This window comes from Cheilinus undulatus, linkage group 7 (genome assembly GCF_018320785.1).
Source record: "Cheilinus undulatus linkage group 7, ASM1832078v1, whole genome shotgun sequence".
In the NCBI taxonomy this organism is placed as follows: domain Eukaryota; kingdom Metazoa; phylum Chordata; class Actinopteri; order Labriformes; family Labridae; genus Cheilinus; species Cheilinus undulatus.
Window position 1 is genome coordinate 52307770 of NC_054871.1, and position 26073 is coordinate 52333842.

General features: G+C 40.3%; 1 protein-coding gene across 1 annotated transcript in view; it reads right to left on the reverse strand.

Moving 5' to 3' along the window:
- Positions 1-4797: 4797 nt before the first annotated feature.
- The window catches only part of wwc3 (WWC family member 3), a 116183-nt gene continuing 94907 nt past the window's right edge, over positions 4798-26073 (reverse strand). The window contains exons 13-23 of the mRNA XM_041791128.1: positions 19969-20049; positions 19795-19881; positions 18786-18981; positions 18535-18705; positions 13159-13268; positions 12932-13079; positions 9956-10120; positions 9594-9686; positions 9271-9501; positions 8771-8898; positions 4798-5521 (exon numbers count right to left, since the gene is read on the reverse strand). Of these exons, the coding sequence (XP_041647062.1) occupies positions 5455-5521; positions 8771-8898; positions 9271-9501; positions 9594-9686; positions 9956-10120; positions 12932-13079; positions 13159-13268; positions 18535-18705; positions 18786-18981; positions 19795-19881; positions 19969-20049 (1477 nt within the window). The 3' untranslated portion in view covers positions 4798-5454. The remainder of the gene's footprint in view (positions 5522-8770; positions 8899-9270; positions 9502-9593; positions 9687-9955; positions 10121-12931; positions 13080-13158; positions 13269-18534; positions 18706-18785; positions 18982-19794; positions 19882-19968; positions 20050-26073) is intronic.

Below are 26073 nucleotides of genomic sequence, written 5' to 3' on the forward strand. Positions count from 1 at the left end.
CACCCAATATTAGTTGTTTGTACTGCAAAAGGTGGGCTAGGAGGAGGTTTCTAACTCAGGGATGATCAAATTGTGGCCGTGTCAGGCTGAGTGCATTGCCACTATGTAATTGCTGCTGTATTTTCATCCTGATGAAACATTATTAAGTCAGGGCTTTTTATTTGTGTGCAGTCGCCCTGTTTTTCCTGCGTGCATCTCTCAGCCAAAATAAACAGGAACATGATGAATGTAGAGATCAATATTTCCCTAGTTTCAACAAATATTTACGTCTGCACTGGTCGAACATGTTCTTCGGTTCTCGGTGACGCTCATGAAGCCACAAACTGAAACGTGATTGTAATAGAGTTGTTCTCTAAACTTTGTTTTCACGACAGTGGAATATGCTGTTAGACTGTGGAGGTCAAAGGTCAAGGTTAACCTTGGAAAGCCAGAGGATTGACCACATTCTGTTCCTGTCATCAAAGCTGAAAGCCCATTTCAGACTGGCTGTGTATTTTGCTGCGTGCATGCGTGTGTGTTTTCACACTGATCTAGATATCAAAGCTCAGCTATTTTTAGTAAATTTCACCTCAAGTAGATCCTCATACGAGTGACTAGATTCAGTAAATAAAAGGAAGCATGCCAGGAACTATTTTGGCACTTTAAAGCTCTTACCTGAGTTGCCGTTGACACGTTTGGCCAAGCACACTTTATGGTAATTATGCGACAGTTTGTGCTAAATTCAAACAGTTTCTAAAAGCTGAGAGGTTGTGCTTCACAGCTAACATTACTGTAATTTCACATTCTCTCATTAAAATCTGAAAATCTAATTTCATTTTTGTTTTTTCTTAAAATGTTAAAACAAATCCTAGCAGCCAGATATTGAAAATTCTAAGTTTTTTTGGAAAAATTTGCAAAGGACACAGAACATATCAGGCCTTTTATGGTTAAAATTAGAAAAATAGTTCAGACATTTTAAGGGTTAACATGCAAACAAACTGAAAACCCAGCAGTGTCACGGTCGATCATGAGTCCAGACTGAAACTCCAAAGTAAAACTCTTGTTCAGGTCAGAGAATGGCTGGACTTGTATACATACAAACATGGCTTGACATTAACTTTTTTGTACACCAGCCACCATGGCTACTTGTTTTTGAACAGTTAGTAGCCACTAAGCATTTCCACTAGCCACAGTTTTGTTGTTGGTAAACTACATGGTGTATGCCATATTGGGAACGTCTGGTATGAGATGAAACACATGCTCCATTTCCCTCTTTAGTGGATATTTAGTTCATACCAATGGTATGTGGAGTTTGGGGTGTTTGATCCGTCCAGGCTTGGGTTCATGACGGTGCTGAAGCCTCTACCTATAATTATGGGAAGTCAGAGAAGTTGTAGAGAGGTGAAAAATGCAGAATGGTCATTATTCGGACCATGTTGTGTATTAGAATATTGAGTATGATAAATCCACCCTCAGATTCTCCTTAGTGAAGGAGAGCTTTCTGAGGCTACTCTTCTTTGTCTGTAGTTAAAATGAGGGAGAAGTTTGATTCTGATTCAGATGTGTGAGTTTCCTCTAAGAGGCATTTATCTGCTTGTAGTTTATTTCTATGAATAAATATTGAGTTGTTTTGCTTGTGCACCAATCCCACGAATGTTCCATGTTAAAATTCTAACAGAATTCAACTTCCAATTTAGTCTGATCTTTTAGTAGTCTACGTCTTTTAGAGTAAAAAAATAAATACATTTCTTTTGTTCTGGTAGATGTTAACTTGAAAATCAACAGATCCTCTGTTTTTTAATTATTTAGAAAAGCTGTTATAATGGATAGTTTATTCAGTAAAAAAGGCCTGTAATGTCAGATTTAGTCAATGGAAACAGTTAAAATTGATGTTAAATGGAAAATCCCAGGACCCAGACCCCCAAATCCCCCAGGACCAAGCGGGTCCTGGGGGATTTGGCTTTTCTTAAATATGAGTCAGGGCTCTCTGAGGAAAAATGGTTTATTTCATTTTTTAATTATTCAGGTATTTCAAAAGCAGTACAGAAAAAACTTCAGGTGTTGTTTTCTGTTTTGCTGTGAGATGAGAAATAGACACTTAAAACTTTATTAACAAATGCAGTAATGCACTAAATTAATAGAAACAAATCAGAGATTTATGCACTTGACCCAGCAGTTTAAGATGACTATGATGAGGACAAAAGTATAAGCCCCCCTATGGAAGTGTATTTATTTATTTATTTATGTAAGTATTTTCCCAGCGCTCTTTAGCAGATCAAAAGATTTCTAAGTCAGCTTGTCCAGACATCCTCGTTTTATTTTGAATGCTAACATTTTTCACTTTGCACACAGAAACACAATTATTTCACAAAAAGAGTAGAAATTATTAACCCCTGATGCTCAGTTGTCTCCTTTTAAAGTGATCAAATTAAAATCAAAAATAATTTTCATGTGAAATATTGTTTTTAGCTGAATTAAAAAGCAGGAAAGACGCTGGCGTCTCCTCTAGGAAAAACATCCATCCATGTTTCTGAAGCAGCCTGCCGTCTGAGACACGCAGAGACCTGAGTGCGGTTTGTCTGCAGGGCTGAGAAACATTTTTCACCTTCATTTTTCTGTTTGGGGACAAGGACAGAGAACGTGACAGTCGAGTTTCATCTCTTCAGTATACCACAGATGAGCAAATGTCAACATAGTTTACATTTACACTGTCATTTTCATCAACAGCATCAGAACTGAGGTTTTCCTTCAGAGCTACACATTTCTTTAGCTTTACATATAAAAGTGACACACACTCTTAGTGATGCAGCGATACGTTCAAAGGCATTGAAGTGTGAATCTTTCTCTCTGAGAGGTGGAATTAAGGCTCACATCTAAATTTCCCTCAGGGCTAGAGGTAGGTTATTGTGGTAGCAGCGGCTCCCTGCTTCAGTCAGAAGGCCTTCACCCTTAGGTGCACAGCTTTTACCCCCAACTCCCTATTTGATCTCAGCCTCTTTAGTCTGCAGTGTAAGCTTAGATCCTCCGTAGAGGTGATAGTTTTCAGAGGCTGATCAGAGAAGAAATGCTTGCGAGGCCATCTGGTGACAAACGGCCCTTATTTCCCCTTTTTGGAAAAATTAACAAAGGTACTGAATACTACATCAGCTTTTTCTTTTTTTGCATTCTTTTTTTTTTCTTGTGAGGCGAGCAGTAAAATCATCCAAACTCCATCTCTACCACCAACAGAGAAAAAAACAGCCAACAAGATGATCACAGAGAAAAAGACAAAAATACTCACCAAACTGGAAATGTAAGGAAGAGGATTAGGGCCAGAGAAAAAAAAATGTAGGCGCAATTATTTGTTTTTACTTTTGAAAAAAAGTCAGAATTCTGACTTTAATCTCAAGATTCTGACTTTTTCCACAAGTTAAAAAATAATTGCGTCTCAAAATTTTTTGTTTTTTTTCAGTGGCCCTAATCATCCTCTGTAGAAATGTGACGGCAGCGAAACAATCTCAATCAGAGGCTGAGCCCCCAAATCATGTCACAGCCCCAGTCTAGACATTATACTACCCCGACTCCATCCACTCCCAAGACAGCTAGCAAGACTCATAGACCACCCCCCCACTATCTTTGCCCTACTATATACTCACATTACAATAATGAATACAAATACAAAGTAATTTAGCCTGAGCTGGCTTCATAGAAGCAAGCATAAAATATCAAATACTACCACAGCACAAAATTAACATCGCTGTAATGTTCTTATTACTTGTTGCAATAAGAAATGTTTTTTGAATTTGCATCTGTGTCTTTTTTTTTTTAATAAAAGTCTTTGGGTTAATTTTTTTCATCATAATATTAATCCCAATTTATTAGCTGTTTTACTGGATCCAGCAAATTCATTTTGTCTTCTTATTCTGAATATTATTCAAGTCCCTGCACCCGGAAGGAAGTTGGGGACAACCCCTAAAACCGGGACGAAGAGCATTCATACTCTCCCACAGCTGGGACTCTCTCCTCCAGAGACCATCGGGTGGTGGGGGGTGTGGTCAGCCTGATAGACCTGTCAGGCTGACCACGCAACAACACGTCACAGTGGTCAGCTGACACTTCTGAGGAAGACTGCAGATGGCAGTCCAAACATGTCAGGGTATAAAAACATCTACAATTAATGGTCTGAAAAAAAGAAAAACAAGAATCATATCTGTTTTGTTTTTTCCTCAAAATTAAACTTATTTGTTTTTACGTAATACGTGATTTTAAAACAGGAAGTTTGGTGTTAATAAATTCACGATCAGAGTTTCTTTGCAGCGTTTGTCAGGAGTGCCTCAATGCACTAAACCCAGAAGAAAAGCAGACAAGAGATGAACAGCAACAAGCCATCTGGTATTAACTGACCACATATGGCACTGATCTCATAAAATGGATATCTTTAGGGTTGATTTACACCCTGGTTAATTTCATGTTTGGCCTAATGTGAGGAGAGGCAGAGCTCTGAGTGAGGCCCTGATTCATGAGAGGGCCCGGCGGGCTGTGTGGTCTGCGTACAGGAGCGATGGGCAGGGGCGTACTATACTGAGTAGTATCTAGGGTAGATTTTATCATTCTCAGATAACAAGAGTGTTAAAGCAGTTTCAGTCAGCTGACTGTCTGGTGGCTTATGTGGAAAGCTCAAACAGGAAGTCGTATCAAGGTAAGTTGCTGATGCAGCTGCCTGCCGGCTTCTTGACCTGAAATGGGACGACTCGCCCTATGTGGTTAGACGGTGATCACATGTGACATACTTGGAGAAAAGCTGAGCGTGTGCAGAACGCAGAATAACAGCAGTAAGGCTGAAAAGGCAGAGTTGCGGTTTAATGGTTTATCTTCACAAGAGGTAACACTGCAGGTGTTCATACAGACATGATAAAAAACAATCTGAATACAGTGTTCATATATTCATCCTTATATTGAAAAGTACATGAAATAATATTAATTTTAATAACATAACAACAAAAGGACAACATCTGTAATAAAAGTGGATTACAAAGTGACATTTGATGTAAATAACCTCAAGAATTAGGTAAGAGAAAACAAATCAGTTCATTTAACTGTAGTAAAAACACTGAAGTGCTATTTGTTCAAAGCTACAAAATACACTTAAAAAGCAGGAAGCGTTTTCATCATTTCCTTCAAGGAAAAAGTACTATAAAATAAGTTACAGTACAGTGAATTTGTCCAACTTTTGTTCCCATCTTCCAGCTTTGTAAGCACAAACAACAGAAGGGACAGGAGGAGAGATCCTGGGAGGAGAAACAAAGCCGTACTGCTGTCCACAAAAGTTTCTGCTGTGTTTAGAAAAGTCACACAAACTTCTTCTGGAACCTTCTTCTCTTCAACATGATCTGCACGCCGCTCTGCCTGCGTCCGTGGTAGAAAGAACTTTGTACTTCATGAGCTCAGATTATCCACAAATACTTCATGTTTAGTCTCAAACACAGAGGGCAGCTCTCATACGTCGTCAGCCGGCAGAGGAGGTATGTTGAACCTTGGTCTGGTGAAAAAAGCCATCTTCTCTCTGCAGAACACAGAAAAGCTCTCTGAAATTAACACATCTGATCTATCACAGACAATGATGAAAACCAAGAGATTAAAGGTGCAATACACTCGTTTTATCACTGAAACATCGACATTTATAAAACAAATAAGAACTCCGACTCTTTATGGATGATCACTTATCTTAACAATTATTTATTAAGTGCTTTCAATCAAATAGATTTAAAAGAATAGAACAGGGGTGTAAAACTCAAGGCCCGGGGGCCAAATCCAGCCCGCAAGAACTTATCATATTCTTATTTTAACTGAGGTCTGCAGATTTCCTCCAGTATAAAAATGTAAACTTAACGATGATGATATCAAACATCCATAAGTCATAAAAATGTGAAAAAGATAAAGAGTAAAAATAATTTAATAAAAGGAAATACGGGAAAAGAAATTAATTTGTGTTTTCATTTCATATTTTCAATTTTGCATTGCATAATTATGACTTCAGTCTATTATTTGTACTTTTATCACATATTTTGACCTTTTACATTTATTATTTTGACTTTTTATCTAATCATTTAAACTTTTCAATTTATTATTTTGACCTTTATCTCAAATTTTGACCTTTTAGGTGCACCATTTTGAATTTTAAGTAATATTTTCACCTTCAAAACATAATTGTGACTTTCTTTTTAATATACAATGCTAAACAAATTTATTAGACCACCTGTCATATTTGTCTCAGAGACCATCCAGTGTCATGAAGTGCTTTAATGCGGACTCTTGCATTTTCAGTCAGCTCTCCATGTTTTACCATTTGTAACAGGAATGAGGAATTTCAAACTGAATTCACCCAAATTTGAGCCGGCTCACTGGGCTTCTCTGAGAAGTCAGAAATGAATCAAGCATAACATTCAACCACTAAAACTCATTTTTCTGTTCAGGAATGCAAGTAAATAACTATCATTTGACATATTAATCAAGAAATATTAATGTGCTTTACTATTTTTTCTGTGTTTTTGTAAATCAGTCAATTTGAAAATTCATGGATAACAATAATAATTCTATTTTAGCATTAAAAATATCATTTGGGTTAAAGAGCTTCTACATATTGGTGTATTAACCATTGCAGAAACATCAAAAATGATTCTGGTAATTACCAATGCTGTTAATTTAGGGCAGCTGTGGCATAAACCTGACTTTGGGTGGTGGTCTAATAAATTTGTTAAGCTGTATTTGCCTTTTTGAAGCATTATTTTAATATTTAATTTTGTGTTTTGACCTTTTGAACTATTAAGTTTGGCCTTTTTTTTAATCTCAGATTATCAGCCTTTTAACTCTTATCCGATAATTTATTACCGGGGAAAATTAGGTTAAGAGTTTGCTAAATGTGGACCCTGTTAGGCCCTCAGGTTAGACCTGAAGTCAGAATCAGGCCCCTTCTGTGACTGAGTTTGACACCCCTGGAACAGAAGTAAACAAGTTTAAAAAACACTCAAAAATGTAGAAATATTTAAAAACACTAAAACTATTAAAGGACATCAGAGAAACAAAACAAGACGAAGTTAAAACCTAGAATACAGCTGCTGAAATGTCTGACTGGAGTGTGTGTTCTGGCAGAGTGATTAGTGTCACATTAGTCTGCGAGTTGAGAATTGCATCCTTAAAGTTAAAAACATAAAATCTCTGTTGGCAGGAAACAGCTAACCTGGCAGGCCAGATCGACTGAATATATTTGACAATTTTCTGGGAAAGCTCCCATAGAAAGTGTTTGGGAAGGGCGGGACTTTTCAGAGGCCACTGCCTCCTTCAATGGCAGAGCTTCATGTAAAACTGATGTCAAGGCCACTCAGGAGACGTGCAAGAATAACTTCCCTGCCAAGACAAGCTTTCAGTGTGACTCTCTGCTCTGGTTTTCAAAAGAAATGTGGGCCAGTTCTGATTAAACTGCCTTTCCTTCCAGTGACATCCGAGCTAACGGCTACTGCAGCAGCAGGCCCTGGATAAACCGGACAAAACCACCAATAATGATTGCAAACCCATGCTGAAGCAGACCAGGAGTACAGCAAAAATGTCTTTTCTGTCATGGAAAGCTTTCAGTGTTGCTCTGCCTTTGTTTTAATAAAGAGATGTTGTCCAGTTCAGACAAAACCTATGCCATGGCTAAGTCTGAGCTAAACACCCTACCGGCAGCCATTGTATATAACCACTCACAACAACGAACCCTTTCCCTGTTACTATCACATAGTCGCCCTTCTGACGAAGCAAGTCGATAGAAGAGTGACAACATCTTTCCCAACATGAAATGCTTTTAGGGTTGTTTTTATTCCTCATTTCATACAGAAACATGGTCCAGCTCTAGTAAAACAGATGCAGTGTTAAAGCTACATCAGAGGTATTTAAAGCAGTGGAGGCAGCCAATACCGACGGCTTTTAGTACAACTAAACCAAACTCTGGTATGACTCTGAAAGTAGTGTTACTCAGTCACTCAGGGACATACAGGGACACCTGTAGGGCTGACCTCAGCTGTCAGTCAAAAACCATTAGACTCTCATGCATAAGTAATCAGCCTTTCCTCAGCCTCCTGCCTAATAGGTAGACTGTTCCACAGTGGTGCACGAAAACAAACTGAACAGTCTGTTTACAGATGTTAGGGACACAGAGAAGACCATCCCCTGGGAGTGCTACAGAGCAGAAAAGTATTCACCCATTTAGATATTTTATCCTTTTATTGATTTATAAATCAATCATGGTCATTTGGCTTTTTTTGACAAAAAAATACCAAAAACTCTTTAAAGTCAAAGTGAAAACAGATTTCCATTTTGTAGATCTGTTCCATCAAAGCCAGAAAGGTGGCGCTGTAGCACAAATTCACTCTGTTCGTTTTTACAGCCTTTACACATTTTGCAGAGTTTTAGGTGTGCGCCCATATTGGTGCATGTCTAATGCCCCATAAGAGGTGGAAAGAACTCCAACAGGGCTCTCACATACCAGACCTCAATAAGGATATCAGATTGTCGTAATTTTCTTATCTTGCCGTTGATTCACAAAGTTCTGGGAGATTTCCCATGATTGTGAGTGTCATCCTGGAAAATCTCTCTTGTAAAGCCCTTTCCCTTCCCCCTTCCCTCTGCTCCAACAAAGACCAGGACGTCCTACCTCTAGATGTAGATGGCAAAACTTCCTATTGGGATTGAGCCAGTGATTTTTAATCAGTGCAAAGGTAACATTGGAAGTGGCGTTAAAGTGTGAAAGCTGATCCTCAGTCAACTTCATCTTCACCTGAAGGTCTGCACCGGCAGTGGCTCCTTCTGGCTCTGCCCCCTCATCTTCAGAACCTCTTTGGAGGCTTTCCTCAGCCTCCTCTCTGCTGCCTCCTCCTGACGCTGCTCCTGCTTGCTCTGACCAGCCTGCAGCACAAAAACACGTTAGAGCCACGAGAAAGTTGGATTTATTTTGACAGACTATGCCTTACCTGAATGATTTTGGAGCTTTAAGTGATAAAATCTTTTTCTAACAGCCATGTTTTAGCTCTATCTCTGAGTGAGATCCTTCGAGTCTATCATACTGATACCTGCTGTCACATAGTAGTTATGCTGTTATAGAGAAAATCAAGCTGCTGTTAAGCAAACCAGGCTCAACGTAAGAGATGTCAAGAACTCAGAACCAGACTCATGTTGGACAACCATCTGCTGAAGCTGTAAAGGAAGCTGCCATTCCCATTTTCCACTACATCCATCTCTGTTGTGTGCACATACGTCTGAAGTGGCCACAGTGCTCACCTGTCTCTGAGCCTCTCTGAGCAAGCAGCAGAAGCGCTCGTCCCTCAGGGCCCAGTGAGGGAGCTCCATGTCCTCTCTGACCTGTGGCTCCTCCAGTCGTAGCTTCAGCTCCCGCAGGGCGCTCAGCTCCTCCATCAGCTGCCTCTGACGCGTCCTGCAGGCCTGGAGATCCAGCTCCAGGTCCAGAGAGGTACGAGTCGGCTGCTCGGCCAGGGAAGAACGGTAAGACTGCTGCTCACCCACAGACACAGACAAACAACTCAGAATCTATGCAGATAATACTGCTACGAACACAGCTCTAAACCAGAAGAAAGAGATTTTACCTGTTTATACCGCAGCGTTCTTCTTTCCAATGTGTTTCTGACAAAGGGCGTTTTCTTTGGTAGGGTGGAGCTGTCGCTGTCACTGCGATACAACTGAAAAGCAATAATTTAAAACAGGAAGCTCAATAACAAAAATATTTCAGATGTGAAGTATTTTTTAAAAAACCTGTATGATCAGACCTTCACCTTATTGGATATTTATCTCTCTCATATCTGTTTTGACCAAAAAAACTCACATTTTGAGTCATTTGAAGTGATAAACTCACCAGGCCGCCATGTTCTGGTCTGCTCTGGCACACATACATATGAGAGACAAGGTCAGCTTCTCTGATCATGTCGGGTTCTTTTTAACAAAGACTCACCCTGCAGACATACTGACTGCGAGCTCCAGGAGAGAACGTCTGGGAGCGAACAATAGTGCTGCCCCGCATGAACGGTGAGGCGTGACCCCAGCGACCCCCCCTCTCTTTGGCCCGGACTCGCACTGGCTCTGGAAACAAGCCTTCAGTCATGGTGGCCTTCTCCACCTGCAACAACAAATCAGAAGCAAAAGACTGAGCATCCACTGCATCACAGACACAACAGGTTAAACTTCATACTATGACAACCTCTGCATATCTCCTTACATTTTTGCCTCTTATGTTGCAAAAACTATCTAAAAACAGAGGAATGGGGCTTTGGATCTCCTTTTTATTAAATCAAACGGATCTCTTATCACATCTGTTCATGTACAAATATTGGAACACCAGCATCCTAGAAGCTGGCCATGAGATATGAAGTGCATCGTGGGTATTTAAGGCAGTATTAGAAACCAATATCAACAGTAAAATAAACACTTATGAACAGCTTGAATGGGGACCTTAAAATAATTCGCTGGCACTAGAAGAGCTATTGGAATAATCCATGAAGGGTTTGTGTAATAGAATCCTTGGTGAGGTATCTTAGCTCTTCCTATTTAAATGTGCCATTATGTCGCTCACCCACCCAGCATGTGAGGGTGGAGCCTGCTCCTTCTGTTTCAGGCGGGTGAGATGGGAGGTTGATTAGGATTTATATTCCTCCTGAGGTAATGCTGAACAAAAATGGTCATAGGATGAGACAGTACTGCAGGAATACATGCTTGAAAAAGTGTCAAATACCAGAAGGCAAAAGGGGGAAATAAATGTCCTGCAGAGTGGAAATGGGCAGCATGGCAGGTAGGGTCGGTTTCAGAGTATAACCTGGCGAGTCTGCTTCTAGAGCATTACAGACTTTAATTATACTGGTGTGTACATCATGAGGGCCAAAAAAAATGACAAAAATATGCATCTCAAAAAATAAGAACAGCATGAAAAAGTTCTTTAATCCCTTTCATTCAATTCAAGAGGTGAAACTTCCATATTTTCTAGATTCATCTTCTACAAAATGAAACACTTAAAGATTTTTTTTTTGTTTTAATCTTGATAATTACAACTTACAAAAATAAAAATCCACTATCTCAAAATATCTGAATATTAAAAAACACCAGTCTAATAAAGGATTTATAAAACAGAAATGTTGACCTTCTGCAACATTCTGCTCATTTGTGCCCTCAGTAATTGCTTGGAGCTCCTTCTACACAAATTCCTGCATCTCTGCTTGTGTTATGGAGGAGATCAGTCCGTGACCCTGCTGGGTGTTATGAAGCCCAGGTTGCTCTGATAGCAGCCTTCATCTCATCTGGATTGTAAAGTCTGGTGTCTCTCATCTTCATCTTCACATTTCCCGAGAGATTCTCTACGGGGTTCAGGTCAGACCAGCTGGCTGGCCAATCAAAGACAGTAATACCAGTTTCGGCTGGTTTTGGTTTCTCTGTGGAAAATGAAATCAGTATCTCCATAAAGCTCCTAAGCAGAGGGAAGCATGCAGGGCTCTGAAATCTCCTGGTAGACCACTGACAATGTTGACTCTAGACTTGATAAAGACCAGTGGACCAGCAGCAGCAGATGACATGGACCCCAAACCATCAATGACTGTGGAGACAAGAAACACTGGACCATAAGCACCTTGAGACTTTGGAACACTGAGCAGCAGTCGTGTTCTTTGTCTTCTAGCCCAGGACAGAAGCTGAAAACATCTGGATTGTCTTAATACTAGGAACACCACACTTGTAGTCCATCTCCTGGATCCATCTGTGGGGTGGCTCTAGATCCACTGACTTCAGTCTCAGTCCAGTCCTTGTGAAGCTCCCCTGAGTTCTTGTATCTGTTTGTGTGACAATCCTCTGAAAGCTGAGCTCATCCCTGTTGCTTGCACTCCTTTTTCTTCTGCACTTTTCCTTTCAGTCAACTTTCCTCTGAGAACAGTCTGACCTTTAGCAGTGACCTTCTGTGGCTTACCCTCCACATGGAGGGTTTCAGTGATTGTCTTCTGGACATTTGTCAGGTCAGAAGTCTTCCCCATGACTGTGGTTGTGTGAACTGAACCAGAGTGATAGAATGAAGGCTTTGTGAGTCAGACTTTTCCACAATATTGTGATATTTCGAGGTAGTGGAATTGTGATTCTTTTATGAGCTGTAATCATCAAGATTAAAACAAGAAAAGTCTTGAAATATTTCACTTTTTATGTGATGAATCTAGAAAATATAAAAGTTTAACTCTCTGAAGTACATCACAGGAAAACTGAATTTTCACTAGATAGTCTTAGTTTTTCAGATTCACCTGTACATCCACTCTTATGGCCATTTTTCACTGTGCATTTATATTAGTCTGCGTTTAACGCTTTACTCCAAAAGAAAAACCGACACAAAACTAAACAAATCAAAAACATTTTCCTTGTCTTCTAAACTATAAGAAGAAAGAGAGGGAAAACCAAGAATTCACAACTAAAATTTAAAAAACAACCAAACACAAAATGAAGGAGCACAGAACCAACATCTGACTAGACCTTTTTGACAAACACACTCCTGTGGCCTGATGCAATAAAGTTTTTTTCTGCAGTTCTTGTGTAAAGTCAACTCTGAACCCAAAGTTGAAGCTAATTAAACTTAGTTGTCTCATTGTTTGCCTAGCAACAGACCTGATTAGTGGGTAACATCCAAAGTAATACTGTCATGAATGTGACGTTTCATTGGGCCAATCAGTGAAAAGAATTTTGACTGCAGTGTTTTTAATGCTGCCTCTCATGTTGGATTGTATATGAACAGACTTATACCTTAAAACAGCTTCTAAATAACTCTCTGTTTTTGGATTCTTTTCAGAATCGGGCTCTGCAGCTCCTCTCACCCTCTACCTGTAAATGAGGCATTTTCAGATGCACATGCCAAATGATACAGATGATGTGGTCTTAAGAAGGACTGAGCCGAGATTACATTATGTACCTTTACTGAGGAGATTTTGCTTGTTGTTTGATCACAGCGCCCCCCAGTGGTGTTACAGATGCCCTCTGCACACAGCCCCTCTGAACCTGCAGCTGTGAACGCTGTGCTGTTACTGCAACCACTGTCCACCGACTCCGCCTGCCAACTCCTACAAAGAACACAAAAACACTTTAATGCAAGCTGGATGCAAAGTAAGAGAATTTTAGTAGGAATTTAAAGATGGCCACCTCTCAGATGCCACCTCCACAGGCTCCTCCTCCTTCTTCAGTTCGGCCTCTTGCTCCTCCAAGTGTGTGGATGTGGTGTTGGTGCGGGACAGCAGAGTGCATACAGTGTCCTGAAACGTCACAGAGCAAACTATCAGACATCGTCCTCCCTCTCAGAGTCAACATTCCTCCTCCCTCCACGGCCAGTTTGTCATGTGACACATTCCTGTTGAACAGTGTCATCAAGGAGCTGAAACACTGACAAACGCTCTGCAGCAGCACGAAGGAGGTAGGGGTTAGACCCAGTGTTTAAGGGTCAGACTCCTCGTCTCTGTACCGCCGGTCCAGCAGACTCTCTCTAGTCCTGACACGTCCTAACTCGGGTCCACTTTATCTCCTATCAGTTGAGCCATCAGCACTGTTTTCATTACTCTCTGAGCTGTCACAGAAAAAAAAACGGTTTCACAGAATATTCTGCTAGTTTTCAAACTATAATTGACTAGTAAGCTAACGTTTACATGTGCAGTATCTCTTCAGCCCAATAAAGACCCGCTCTAAGTCACTGATCCTTAACTGGAGGCCTGGGGGCCAAATCAGGCCCCCCACTGCTCCCCATCTGGCCCCCATAAGATTATAAACTCAGAAACGTGTGAAAAAAGTGTTCTGTATTTACAGTGTATTTTGATATTCAAAAATCCCTGCAGCTACTGAAGGAACCCCAAAATTAAAACTTTTTTTCTGGATGCTTGTGTAGTTGTACAAAAATCCCCCATCAGCCATTATAAGTAAATAAGATTCATATTCATCAGTCCATTCTTGGTTAAGCTGCTGGTTACAGTATCAACCTAAAAATTCAGGGGCTTTGAGAATATATTTTCCCTGCCTGGATATCAAAAACAAAAGACCTGTTTCATGCATGTGTTTTTCACCAATCAGGGTTTGACATATACAGTTGAAACCAGAAGTTTACATACACTATATAAAAAAGCACATAAACTTTTTTTCTCACCGTCTAACATTAAATCAGATTAAACTTTTCCTGTTTTTGGTCAATTAGGATTACCAAAATTATTTCTATTTGCTAAATGCCAGAATAATGAGAGAGATCATTTTTTAGACCATTTTTTATTATTTTCTTGAGAGTCAGAAGTTTACATACATGTCATTAGTATTTGGTAGCATTGCCTTTAAACTGTATGACTTGGGGCAAATGTTTTGGATATGCTTCCACAAGCTTCTCACAATAGTTTGCAGGAATTTTGGCCCATTCCTCCTGGCAGAACTGGTGTAACTGAGCCAAGTTTTTAGGCCACCTTGCTCGCACATGCCTTTTCAGCTCTGCCCATAAATTTTCAGTGGGGTTGAGATCAGGGCTTTGTGATGGCCACTCCAAAACATTGACTTTGTTATCCTTAAGCCACTTTGTAACCAGTTTGGCAGTATGCTTAGGGTCATTGTCCATTTGGAAAACCCATTTGCGCCTAAGCTTGAACTTCCTGGCTGATGTCTTGAGATGTTGCTTCAGTATTTCCACATAATGTTCTTTCCTAATGATGCCATCTATTTTGTGAAGTGCACCAGTCCCTCCTGCAGCAAAACAACCCCACAACATGATGCTGCCACCCCCATGTTTCACAGTTGGGATGGTGTTCTCAGGCTTGCAAGCTTCCCCCTTTTTTCTCCAAATGTAACAATGATCATTATGGCCAAAAAGTTCAATTTTAGTTTCGTCAGACCACAGAACATGTCTCCAAAAATTAAGGTCTTTGTCCCTGTGTGCATTTGTAAACTGTAATCTGGCTTTTTTATGTTTCTATTGGAGTAATGGCTTCTTCCTGGGAGAGTGGCCTTTCAGCCCATGTCGGTACAGGACTCGTTTGACTGTTGATAGTGACACACTCTTACCAGCTTCAGCTAGCATCTTCACTAGGTCTTTTGCTTTTGTTCTTGGGTTGAGATGCACTTTTCAGACCAAAGCACGTTCATCTCTGGGACACAGAACCCGTCTCCTTCCTGAGCGGTATGATGGCTGGACATTCCCATGGTGTTTATACTTGCGTATAATTGTTTGAGCAGATGAACGTGGCACCTTCAGGCATCTGGAAATTGCACCCAAGGATGAACCAGACTTGTGCAAGTCCACAATTCTCTTCCTGATGTCTTGGCTGATTTCTTTTGATTTTTCCATGATGTTACACAAAGAAGCAGTGTGTTTCAGGTGTGCCTTAAAATACATCCACAGGTGTGCCTCTAATTAACTCAAATGTTGTCAATAAACCTATCAGAGGCTTCCAAAGACGTGACATCATCATCTGGGCTTTCCCAAATTGTTTAAAGGCATAGTAATCTTAGTGTATGTAAACTTCTGACACTCAAGAAAATAATAAAAAAATGTCTAAAAAATGATCTCTCTCATTATTCTGGCATTTAGCAAATAGAAATAATTTTGGTAATCCTAATTGACCAAAAACAGGAAAAGTTTAATCTGATTTAATGTTAGACGGTGAGAAAAAAAAAAGTTTATGTGCCTTTTTATATAGTGTATGTAAGCTTCTGGTTTCAACTGTATGACTCAAACCCAGTGATAAGTCCTAAAATATGTGGCCAAAATATCTCAATTGCATCCTTGTGGCTGGCTGCAGTATAGGCAAGAGGGACTGAATTCACTGCTAATGGCTAAACATATTTCAAAGGTAATTAAAAAATTTAATAGATCTTACCCTGATTCATCAATGTGGACTGACTATCCTTCAGATAGAACTTGAGGAATGTGTGGGATAACATGTATGTACACATAAATCTCCAGAGAGCCACATCCATTTCCTGAGAGGGTTGGAGTCAGAGAGCTAATTAAAGTTTAAAGCCGCGGACACAGAAACAGCTCGTTCTGAGCAGGGCTGAAACAGAGGGGTTTTTAGACATGCAAAAATTCAATACTGGAGTGTTTTTTCAGAAACAAACTTCACAGGCATGTTTTGGGGACCTCTGGGACTGATATAAATTTGTCCCTTTAATAATGTCCCTTTAATGTCACTCTGGTATACAATGATACAAGGATGAGAAGGAAATGCTCTCCTACTGGCAGGTGTAAGGATTCACGTCGATGACTTCTGGTCAGGGTGCAAACAAGACAATGATGCAAGACAAATTCAGATATGTTAGACTTTGTGGTATTATGTCACACTACAAAACCAGTTGTCGCTCCTAACGGGTATAATCGGTCTCAATGTTTGATGATGAGCTGCAACAATGTAGTCAGGCCAAAATCTTTACAATCAATCTCATGAGGAATTTTAAAAGCATTGTTTACACAGATGCTTAATGAAGTGATCTAATTATGACGTGCATATACAGCTTTGGCTGGGGATGCAACCATTGGCCATTCTACCATCTGTGAACAACCAAGCCTAGCCTCTCTCCTCAATGAAGAGATCAATTTCTATGATTTATTCTAACATTCACAATCTCTGGTCAGCCTTAAAGCTATTTGGAGGAAAGACTTGGGCAAGATTATTTCAGAGGAAGGGTCCACAGGTTATTGATTTGTGTTAAATATACTCAATGTAGGGTTAACATCGAGCTCACTACACCAAAACTCAGCTTTCAGAAGGATTTTCAGTGCCAATAAGCTGTGTTTTGAGGTTGCCCCTCTTTTAATAGATTCTAGTCTTAAACTTTGATACACTATCAAAGGTAGCTGGGAGGAAAATTATTCCTGGCGTTGTCACTGTCCTGTTTGTTTCCTCTGCTAATAAGAAGAGCAGAGGAGACTCAATGGTGTTTACACCGCGTTCCACATTATTATGCAAATGATATTTTTCTCAGATTTTCCTAAATATTAATGCAAATGACTGAATATTTTTCAAGTCATCAGTCATTAAGGCATAATTCAAATGTTTTTGAACAAACTTCATAATGACAACAATTTTTTTTTTTTTTAAATAAAAACCTCAAAATGCACTGTTCCACATTATTAAGCACAACAGCTTTTTAAAACATTTTATAGGTTGTAAAGAACTGAAAATGGTCATTTGTAGAAATTGCAGCATCAGGGGGTCATATTTACTGAAATCAAAACTATTTCAATCAAAAACATCTTAACAGGACAAGTTCCATGTTAACATAGGAGCCCTTCTTTGATATCACCTTCACTATTCTTGCATCCATTGAACTTGTGAGTTTTTGGAGAGTTTCTGCTTGAATTTCTTTGCAGGATGTCAGAATATCCACCCAGAGCTGCTGTTTTGATGTGGACTGCCTCCCACCCTCATAGATCTTTAGCTCCAAAGGTTCTCAATAGTGTTGAGGTCAGGGGGGGATGGGGGTCACACCATGAATTTCTTTCCTTTTATGCCCATAGCAGCCAATGACACAGAGGGATTCTTTGCAGCATGAGATGGTTCATTGTCATGCATGAAGATAGTTTTACCATGAAAGGCATGGTTCTTCTTTTTGTACCATGGAAGAAAGTGGTCAGTCAGAAACTCTAGATACTTTGCCGAGGTCATTTTCACACCTTCAGGGACCCTAAAGGGGCCTATCAGCTCTCTCCTCATGATTCCGGCCTAAACATGACTTCACCCCCTCCTTGTTGACGTCCCGGCCTCAATGGGACATGGTGGCCACCCACCAACCATCCACTACTCCTCCATCTGGACCATCCAGGGTTGCACGGCACTCATCAGTCAACAAGACTGTTTGAAAATGAGTCTTCATGTATTTCTGGGCCCACTGCAACCATTTCTGCTTGTGAGCATTGGTTAGGGGGGGCTGAATAGTAGGTTTATACACTTGTTTGCTGCTATGTAATGGCATTTTAGCATCTGCTCTCTTAATCTGATGTATTTGTCCGTCAGAAATCTTCCTCATTATGCCTTTATCTGTACAAACCTGTCTGTGCTCTGAATCAGCCACAAATTTCTTCACAGTATGATGATCATGCTTAATTTTTCCTGAAATATCGAATGTTTTCATTCCTTGTCCAAGGCATTACACTATTTGACACTTTTCAGCAGAGAGATCCTTTTTCTTTCCCATATTGCTGAAACCTGTGGCCTGCTTAATAATGTGGAACATGTGGAAAAGTGCATTTTGAGGTTTTTATTTTTGAAAAAATAATAGTTATCATTATGAAGTTTGTTCAAAAACATTTGAATTATACTCTCACTGTTGATGACTTGAAAAATATTATGACTGTCATTTGCATTGATATTTAGAAAATCAGAGAAAAATGTCGTTTGCATAATAATGTGGAATGCAGTGTACAGCCTACAGGCCGAGGCTGTTATCATTAAAATGGAAATCTTCATCTCTACATACCTGTTAAGACTAGATTTCCTGTGCAGTCATGCTCTTCATTCATTCATTCATTCATGAAACAAATGCATGTGTTCTTACTGTGGCTCTGGGCCGTTGCTCATCCTCCTGGCTGTCCTGATGTCTGCGCTGACTGAAGCTCTTCTGTTCAGGCCGGGGTAACTCCATCCCACTCAGCACCTTCAATCTCAGCCAGTGATAAACCATCTCTGCACTCCCCTCACACTCAGCCAGGCTCAGCTGGGCCGTACCCTGCAGGAACACACAGAAAACAGCATTATTTATATTTATAAACCCATGTCTCTGAGGGGCAGTCAGGCTTTAAGACCCACCAGCAGTTCTTCCTGAGCCTGAGGTCCCAGCGAGCAGACGGACAGCTGCAGCGCGCACACCGCCAGGGCGTTTGATGGGACAGGAATGCGGAAGCCTTCATTGAAGCTCATCTGAGACTGCGGCTCCAGCGCTGTACAACAGTAAAATGCACAGGCCCTGCTGGCGTCAAGTGGAATCAGGTGCACCTTCACATATCTGAAAATGAGCAAAACAACATTTGATTTATAATGACAACAAAGTTTGTTGTCATCTAAAAAAATACAACATCAATAAAGTCATTTTTATCTGGTTTAATTCTAAAAGTCAGACTTCCATATAGTCTAGATTCATCTTATAAACGTAATATATTTCAAGACTTTTTTGTCTTGATCTTGATGGTTACAGCAAAAATCTAGAATCACAGGGAAGACCGCTGCCTTGTCCAAGCAATCACTGACACCCTCTGTGAGGAGGGTAAGCCACAGAAGGTCACTGCTGATAGGCCAGGCTGTTCTTAGAGGCTCCACCAGAAAAGTGTGGTGAGAAAAGGAGCACAAGCAACAGGGATGAGCTCAGCCTTCAGAGGACTGTCAAAACAAAGCAGATTCAAGAACTTAGGGGAGCTTCACAAGGACTGGAATGAGACACTAGTCAGAGGATCAAGATCCACCACACAGACAGGATCAGGAAATGGAGGCAAGGAAACAGTCCTTGTGTCCAGTCAATCCTGAAAGCTCATATTACATTATAACCAGAAACTGGTATTACTGTGTTTGATTGGCCAGCCAACTGGTCTGACCTGAACCCCAAAGAGAATCTCTGGAGAAATGTCAAGATGGAGATGAGCTCCACCAATTACTGAGTTAATACATGAGCAGAATTTTCACTTTTGAATTATATCACAGGAAAAAATAAACTTTCTCATTATTTTCAAATTTATTGACATGCATAAGTATTAAATGTTTGCACAACAAGAAAAACAGCTCTGTGCTCACTCATCTTTTCACATCAAGCTTAATAGATACTCACACTTTATAGCCATCTCTAACAATTGATCTGTTCAGATTCTTGAGCTGCAGCAGATGCAGACGGAGAGACTGAGAACTGGACTCCCACCTAGGAGAAGAACAGCAGAAGAACGTGGAATTAATATAAACTAAGTCACAATTCAGTCAATAAAGTCTGAATGAACACATTACTCACAGCAGCCCCAGCTGGATCTGGGTGGGTTCGCTCAAACTCGTCAACTCTTTCATGTACGACATCTCATCAGACTCCTCTGCCCTGTACAAGGACAAAAGAAGCTCTTATTCTATCTGTGGACACAACGTGGAACAATTTAACCATGCATTACCCATCCTTTTTTATGAATGAATGGATGGACTGTTAGTTACACCACTCTTTAAAAGGCTCTAGTCTCTATCATTGTCATCGTAAAGGAGAAACTGCTGCTCTGCCTTAAATGCGCTGATTACAATTAGCAGACTTACCTATTTCATTGTCATTTCAGTTTTTCAATCTACTGAAAAGTTTGATCTATTTTCATGTTGTTGCTGCCCTTACATTGCATGCTTTACTGTTTTTTAAAGATTTTATGTGGGCGGCTTTAGCCTTTATTTTGATAGGAGAGCTGAAAAAAGGGGCGGGTAATACGGGCAGAGAGAGTGCACAAAAGAGTGCCAGGGTCAGGATTCCTGCAACCTGAGGACTGTATGGATGTCTGCTTTACTGACTGATGCAACCATACTTTTATTTTATTATGGCATTTTAACCAGGAATCTATTTACTTGTATTTGTGGCTGTTTCTGTTGGTTTGTCTTCTTTCTATTTCATATCTTCAGCATATGGCTGCAGAACAAGAGTCTGATCCTGGCCAGAAGTTTTTCATGTTAAAAGGAAGTTTTTCTTGGCCACTCTGACTCTTGCTAACTGGAACTTAGTGCTGAACTTGTGGTGGGTTGATTTTGTGTGTTCTTAACAGAATAAAGGACAGATTCAAGTACTTTTTAAGCACTTTCAAGGGTGATTTTCCAGGTTTTTTAAGCACCTTACAGCTAAAAGAACAACATTGCCATCTATAAATGGATAAAAAACCCAAAGGAAAACACAACTGAGTCATATCATACTAACCAGCAACCCTCCAGCTCTGCAGAGACTGTTTCCCCAGAGAAAAGGCAGATTTCTTGCACACAAAAAATATCTTTGCATGCATCCCTGTGTCAAAACACTCATAATAACACCATGAGCCTGCCAGAACTTAACTGGGTACAAAGGACCTGAAAAAGTTTTGGCTGTTTAAAGTCGTCCTTCATGGATTTCATGTAAGTTCTCCCAGAGTCGAGGGTTAATTCTAAGGCTCAAATCTGGCTGAGTTTGGCAGCATTAAAGGATGTAAACTATGACAGTTGTTTGGATTATTAGTGCTGCATGAAGGGGTGAATTTAAAGACCGCAGCAGTGTTAATTTTGACAACTATTTCTAATCTTAGTCTTTAAGTGAAATGTATTTTAGTTTTAGTCATATTTTAGTCATTTCCATCCTTTTTAGTTCTAGTCTAGTTTTAGTCCATAAAAGTCCTCACATTTTTGTCTTTACTTTGAGTCCAAGCATTTATTTTCTTGCCAAAATCTAAAACCAAATCATGGTAGTGTGTCCTCTGCACCCTGCCAAAGCTGGGGTCCCTGCTTTCTACAGCTGAGAGGTAGAATAGTTACAGCTGCATTGTTTTTTGACAGATTTACCCACAGTGGAGAAATATCAAGGATTTTGAATGTCCGATGAAAACTACATGACATTTTAGTCTAGTTTTAGTCATCTTGACGAAAACTAAACCGTCAGTTTTAGTCATCACAGATCTATTTTTGTTAGTCTTAGTCTAATTTTTGTCATGGAAAAAAAGGCTGTCGAAAAACATTTTCTGTCAAAGTTTAAGTCGATGAAATTAACACTGGACTACAGCAGAAACAGTAAAACATGCCATCATACTTACTCAATGCTGCAAAAGTTTAAAACAAAGTTTACATTTCAACCAGAAAGTCGTCAGGTGATTTCTACGTTGGTGTGTGACAACATATTTTCAGAAACTCTCATCATGTGCAGAAATTGTTGCTGTGGCAATGATACTGAAGACTGTAAGGCTTTGTGTCTCATTTCTCACAGCACTATGATAACAATTATTGGGGTTAAGCACAGTAAGAAAGTATTTAGACCCCCTTCACTTTTTCAATTTACTTATGTTGCAGTCTGATGCTACAGTCTAAAGAACATTTTTATTCTCATTAATCTAAACTCGGTACCCCATCATGGCAAAGTGAAACTAGAACTTAAGATATTTGGCAAATAAATTTAAAGCTAAAAAATAAAATATGACATTGACATCAGTATTCAGACCCTTTGCAAAAACCCTCCTATATTTATCACAGGTTTCTCCGTTTCTCCTGATCTTTGCTGAGATGTTTCTACACCTTGATTGGAGTCCACCTGTGCTAAATGAACCTGATTGGACATGATTCTAAAGGTTCACACCTCTCTGTAGAAGGCCTCACAGCTGACAGTGATATCAGAGCAGAAACCAAGCCATGAGGTCAGAGGAGCTGCAGAGATCAGAGACAGGATTGTTGACAGTCACAGATCTGAGGAAGACCACAGTAACATTTCTGCTGCTCTGAAGGTTCACAAGAGAACAGCCGCCTCCAGAATTCTCAGATGGAAGAAGTTGTGACCAACCAGGAATCTTTAAAGAACTGGTCATCCAGCCAAACAGCAAATTCAATTCAACAACAAGCTCAGTCAGAGTGACCATCAGGTTCTTTGTCTACTCTCTTACTAAAGCCCTTCCCCCCATTGCTCAGTTTGACTGGATGACCAGTTCTTTAAAGAGTCCTGGTTGGTCCAAACTTCTTTCATTTGAGAATCATAGAGGCTGCAGTGCCTCTGAGAACCTTCAGTCACCAGAACTTTTCTGTAGCCTTCCCTAGATCTGTGCCTGTCAACAATCCTGTCTTTGAGCTCTGCAGCTCCTTTGACCTCATGGCTTGGTTTCTGCTCTGATATCATTGTCAGCTGAGAGGCCTTCTATAGAGAGGTGTGTGTCTTTAAAAACATGTCCAATCAGGTTCATTTAACACAGGTGGACTCCAATCAAGGTGTAGGAACATCTCAGCAAAGGTTTTTGCAAAAGGTCTGAATACTTATGTCAATGTCATATTTCATTTTTTAATTTTTAATTTATTTGCCAAAAAATCTTAAGTTCTGTTTTCATGTTGTCATGATGGGTTCTGAGTGTAGAACAATTAGAACAAAAATGACATTTTTCAGACTGTAGCATCAGGCTGCAAGATAAAGTTGAAAAAGTGAAGGGGGTCCTCTGGCTGAATCTCAATCTCCTCCCTAAACCCTGAGCCCTGAGCCCTCACTGACTTAACTGACTGCACCTGGAAAGTGATTGAGTGCATGAGGCGGCGAGGGCTTGAAGTGGTAGAAACAGAAATGGGACAGCCCTTTGTTTTTGTTGACAGTCGTCATCTTGCAGAGCTTAAAACAAAGATAAAACAAGCATGCCTCACCTATAGACCTGCTTTCTCAGTGGGTGAAGGCTATTTTATACAATATACTTATAGGAATAATACTTATTTTTTGCATCGTCCACCCCTTTTTGCACCTTCCATGTTTTTTGTTTACAATTTCGTACTTTTCACTTCACTTTTGTAGCGTTTACCAGCGGGCATCCCCCGAGAATCCCTGTCACATATCACAATACAATGAACTATGGGTAATTCCCCCACGCTAAGTCTGCAGAGATGACCACTTACGGAAAGGGTGCATGAAGGGCTCAAAAAGTCTGCCAGAGATCCCTCACACACTTTATGATTCGACAGTGGGACAGCCCTAAGCCCTCTTCGACTTAGCGGGAGTGCGCCTCAAAGTCAGTGGGTGTGTGAGTGTGGACATTGGGATTCAGCCTCTGAATGCCCTGTACTCTTTGAGCAGCTTCAGACTTTCCAATCTCATAGGTTGAACTGAACGCGGTCGGGTGATACTGATTAGTGTCAGATGGGGGGCAGGAAAAGAAAAACCCTGGTTTGGAATCATTTGGAACATAGAAAAGTTAGTGCACTGAAGCTCTAAATGGAATTACACACTGCAATTACCATTAGAACATTTCCACATACAACAGGTATGATCCTTGCACCTTACATAAGTGATTTTCCCACTTTACTTACTGAATGTACCTTTATGTACCTGGCATGGCAGGGATCGTATCACAAATAACTCAGTCCTTTAGACCTCCTACTGTACATCTAAACAGATGAAGGGAGACAAAAGTCTTGTGCTGAGCTAGGAGGCTAGCTGAGCCCCTTTGACAGCTTTTCTACCTCAATTTGTCATAAACACATTTTTAATGGAAATGTACCATCAAGCAGATAAAGCTAAGGGGGTAAGTGACAGAGATGATTTGTCTTTGACGATCAGTACTATGAAGCAGCTTTCTAATGCGGAGCTGACTACTGTTTGAGAGACAGTTTTCCTTCAACCAGTTTTGTTATGTAATCTGAATTTAAAGAGCTGGAACCAAAAGAAGAGACCGACTTGTATGACTGAGCTGAGACTAGTAGTGAGCAAGGCTGTAGCACAGGGGTCCTCAACTACATCTGTACAAAGGCCAGCTTTGGCTTGATGGAAGATGTGGGGGCCAAACCTTCAGATACACTAAATGAATGTACAACATTTCACTCTAATGAACATATTACTGTACTAGTTCTCTTTTTTAAGAGTTTGTACTTTAAGTGAAATGAGTTCCTACTGCCCATACTGCAGCCACACATATAGGCCCCATTGTGGTGTCTATCGCTGGGTTTGATACCAGTATGCTGTGTTGTGATTGGTTAAAAACACATGCAGGAAACAGGTCTTCTATGTTGATTATCAGGCAGGAAAAATGCATTTTAAAGGGATATTTCAGAATTTTTGAGGTTGGGTGGTATGAGGTGCTTGGCTATAATAGTGGCGTTAACCTCCAGTAATTTCTGTGAAAGCTGATCCTGTGGTTATTATGAGCTCTCAGAGATCCGGGGCATAGCGGCTGTAGATGGGAATGTTTAATCAGCGTAGTTTAACGAGTATTACATAAGAATTGGCCAATAAAATTTGTTGGCTCGCCTGTACGCTGTGTCCAAAACATACAAGGCACTTCATTTCTCCCAAAAAAACCCACTCTGTGTCAGACACTAATTTATGATAGAGCTTTCAGCATTTCATCTCCATCCGCCGCGCACTGATATCCTCTGATCAGCTGTGTAGGTCTGCAGGCTTCTACAGGGATAATAACACCACAACAAGCTAGAACAAAGATAATATAGGCGATTTTGACTCACCTGGTGGTGTAGGTATGGAAAAAGCGAACCCACTCTCCGGCTCTCTCCTGCTCAAAATGTTCAAATGAAGTTTTTTCTGCTTCTCTTTCAGCCTGCAGACTCTCCATCTGTACAGGTTCTTCATGGGTGTACTCCGGTTCATACAAATAACCTCTCATATCCACAGTAAAAGGCACGTCCTCAGCACTCGACTGGAAATCGCTCATGTTGCTCATATCTTTGTTTTAGCTTGTTGTGATGTTATTATCCCTATAGAAGCCGCAGACCCACACAGCTGATCGGAGGATCAGTGCACAGTGGACTGAGACAAAATGCTGAAAGCTGTATCGTAAATTAGTACCTGTAAGTTTTGGACACAGCATACAGGCGAGCCAACATATTTTATTGGCCCATTTTTACGTAAAACTTGTTAAACTATGCGGATAAAACGTTCCCATCTACAGCCATTATGCTGCGGATCTCTCTGAACTCGTAATAACCACAGGATCAACTTTCACGGAAATCACTGGAGGCTAACGCCACTACTATAGCCAAGCACCTCATACCACCCAACTCCAAAAATCCTGAAATATCCCTTTAAGTGGGAAGCTGATTTAACCGGGTCTGGGTTGTATGAGTATGTTTTTATCATGCATTATATTTCCTGAGAATGGCTGGAGGGTGAATTTCTATCAAATGGATCAAATGTTGAGTCATTCTTGCTAAAATGATCAGAATTATTGATCTGTTTTTGGGGTTGATTTGTGGCAACAGAATACAAAATATACCCTAAAAACCACAAAATCTTTTATTCTCTCAATATTTTCTGAATTTTAGTCATCTTTTAGGGACCAGATGGGAAGCTACAGGGGGTCTGATATGGCCGCCAGTTGACGATCACTGCAGTAGCACATCGGCTATGCTAACACAAGCAGGGTCAGGGTTTATCTTACCA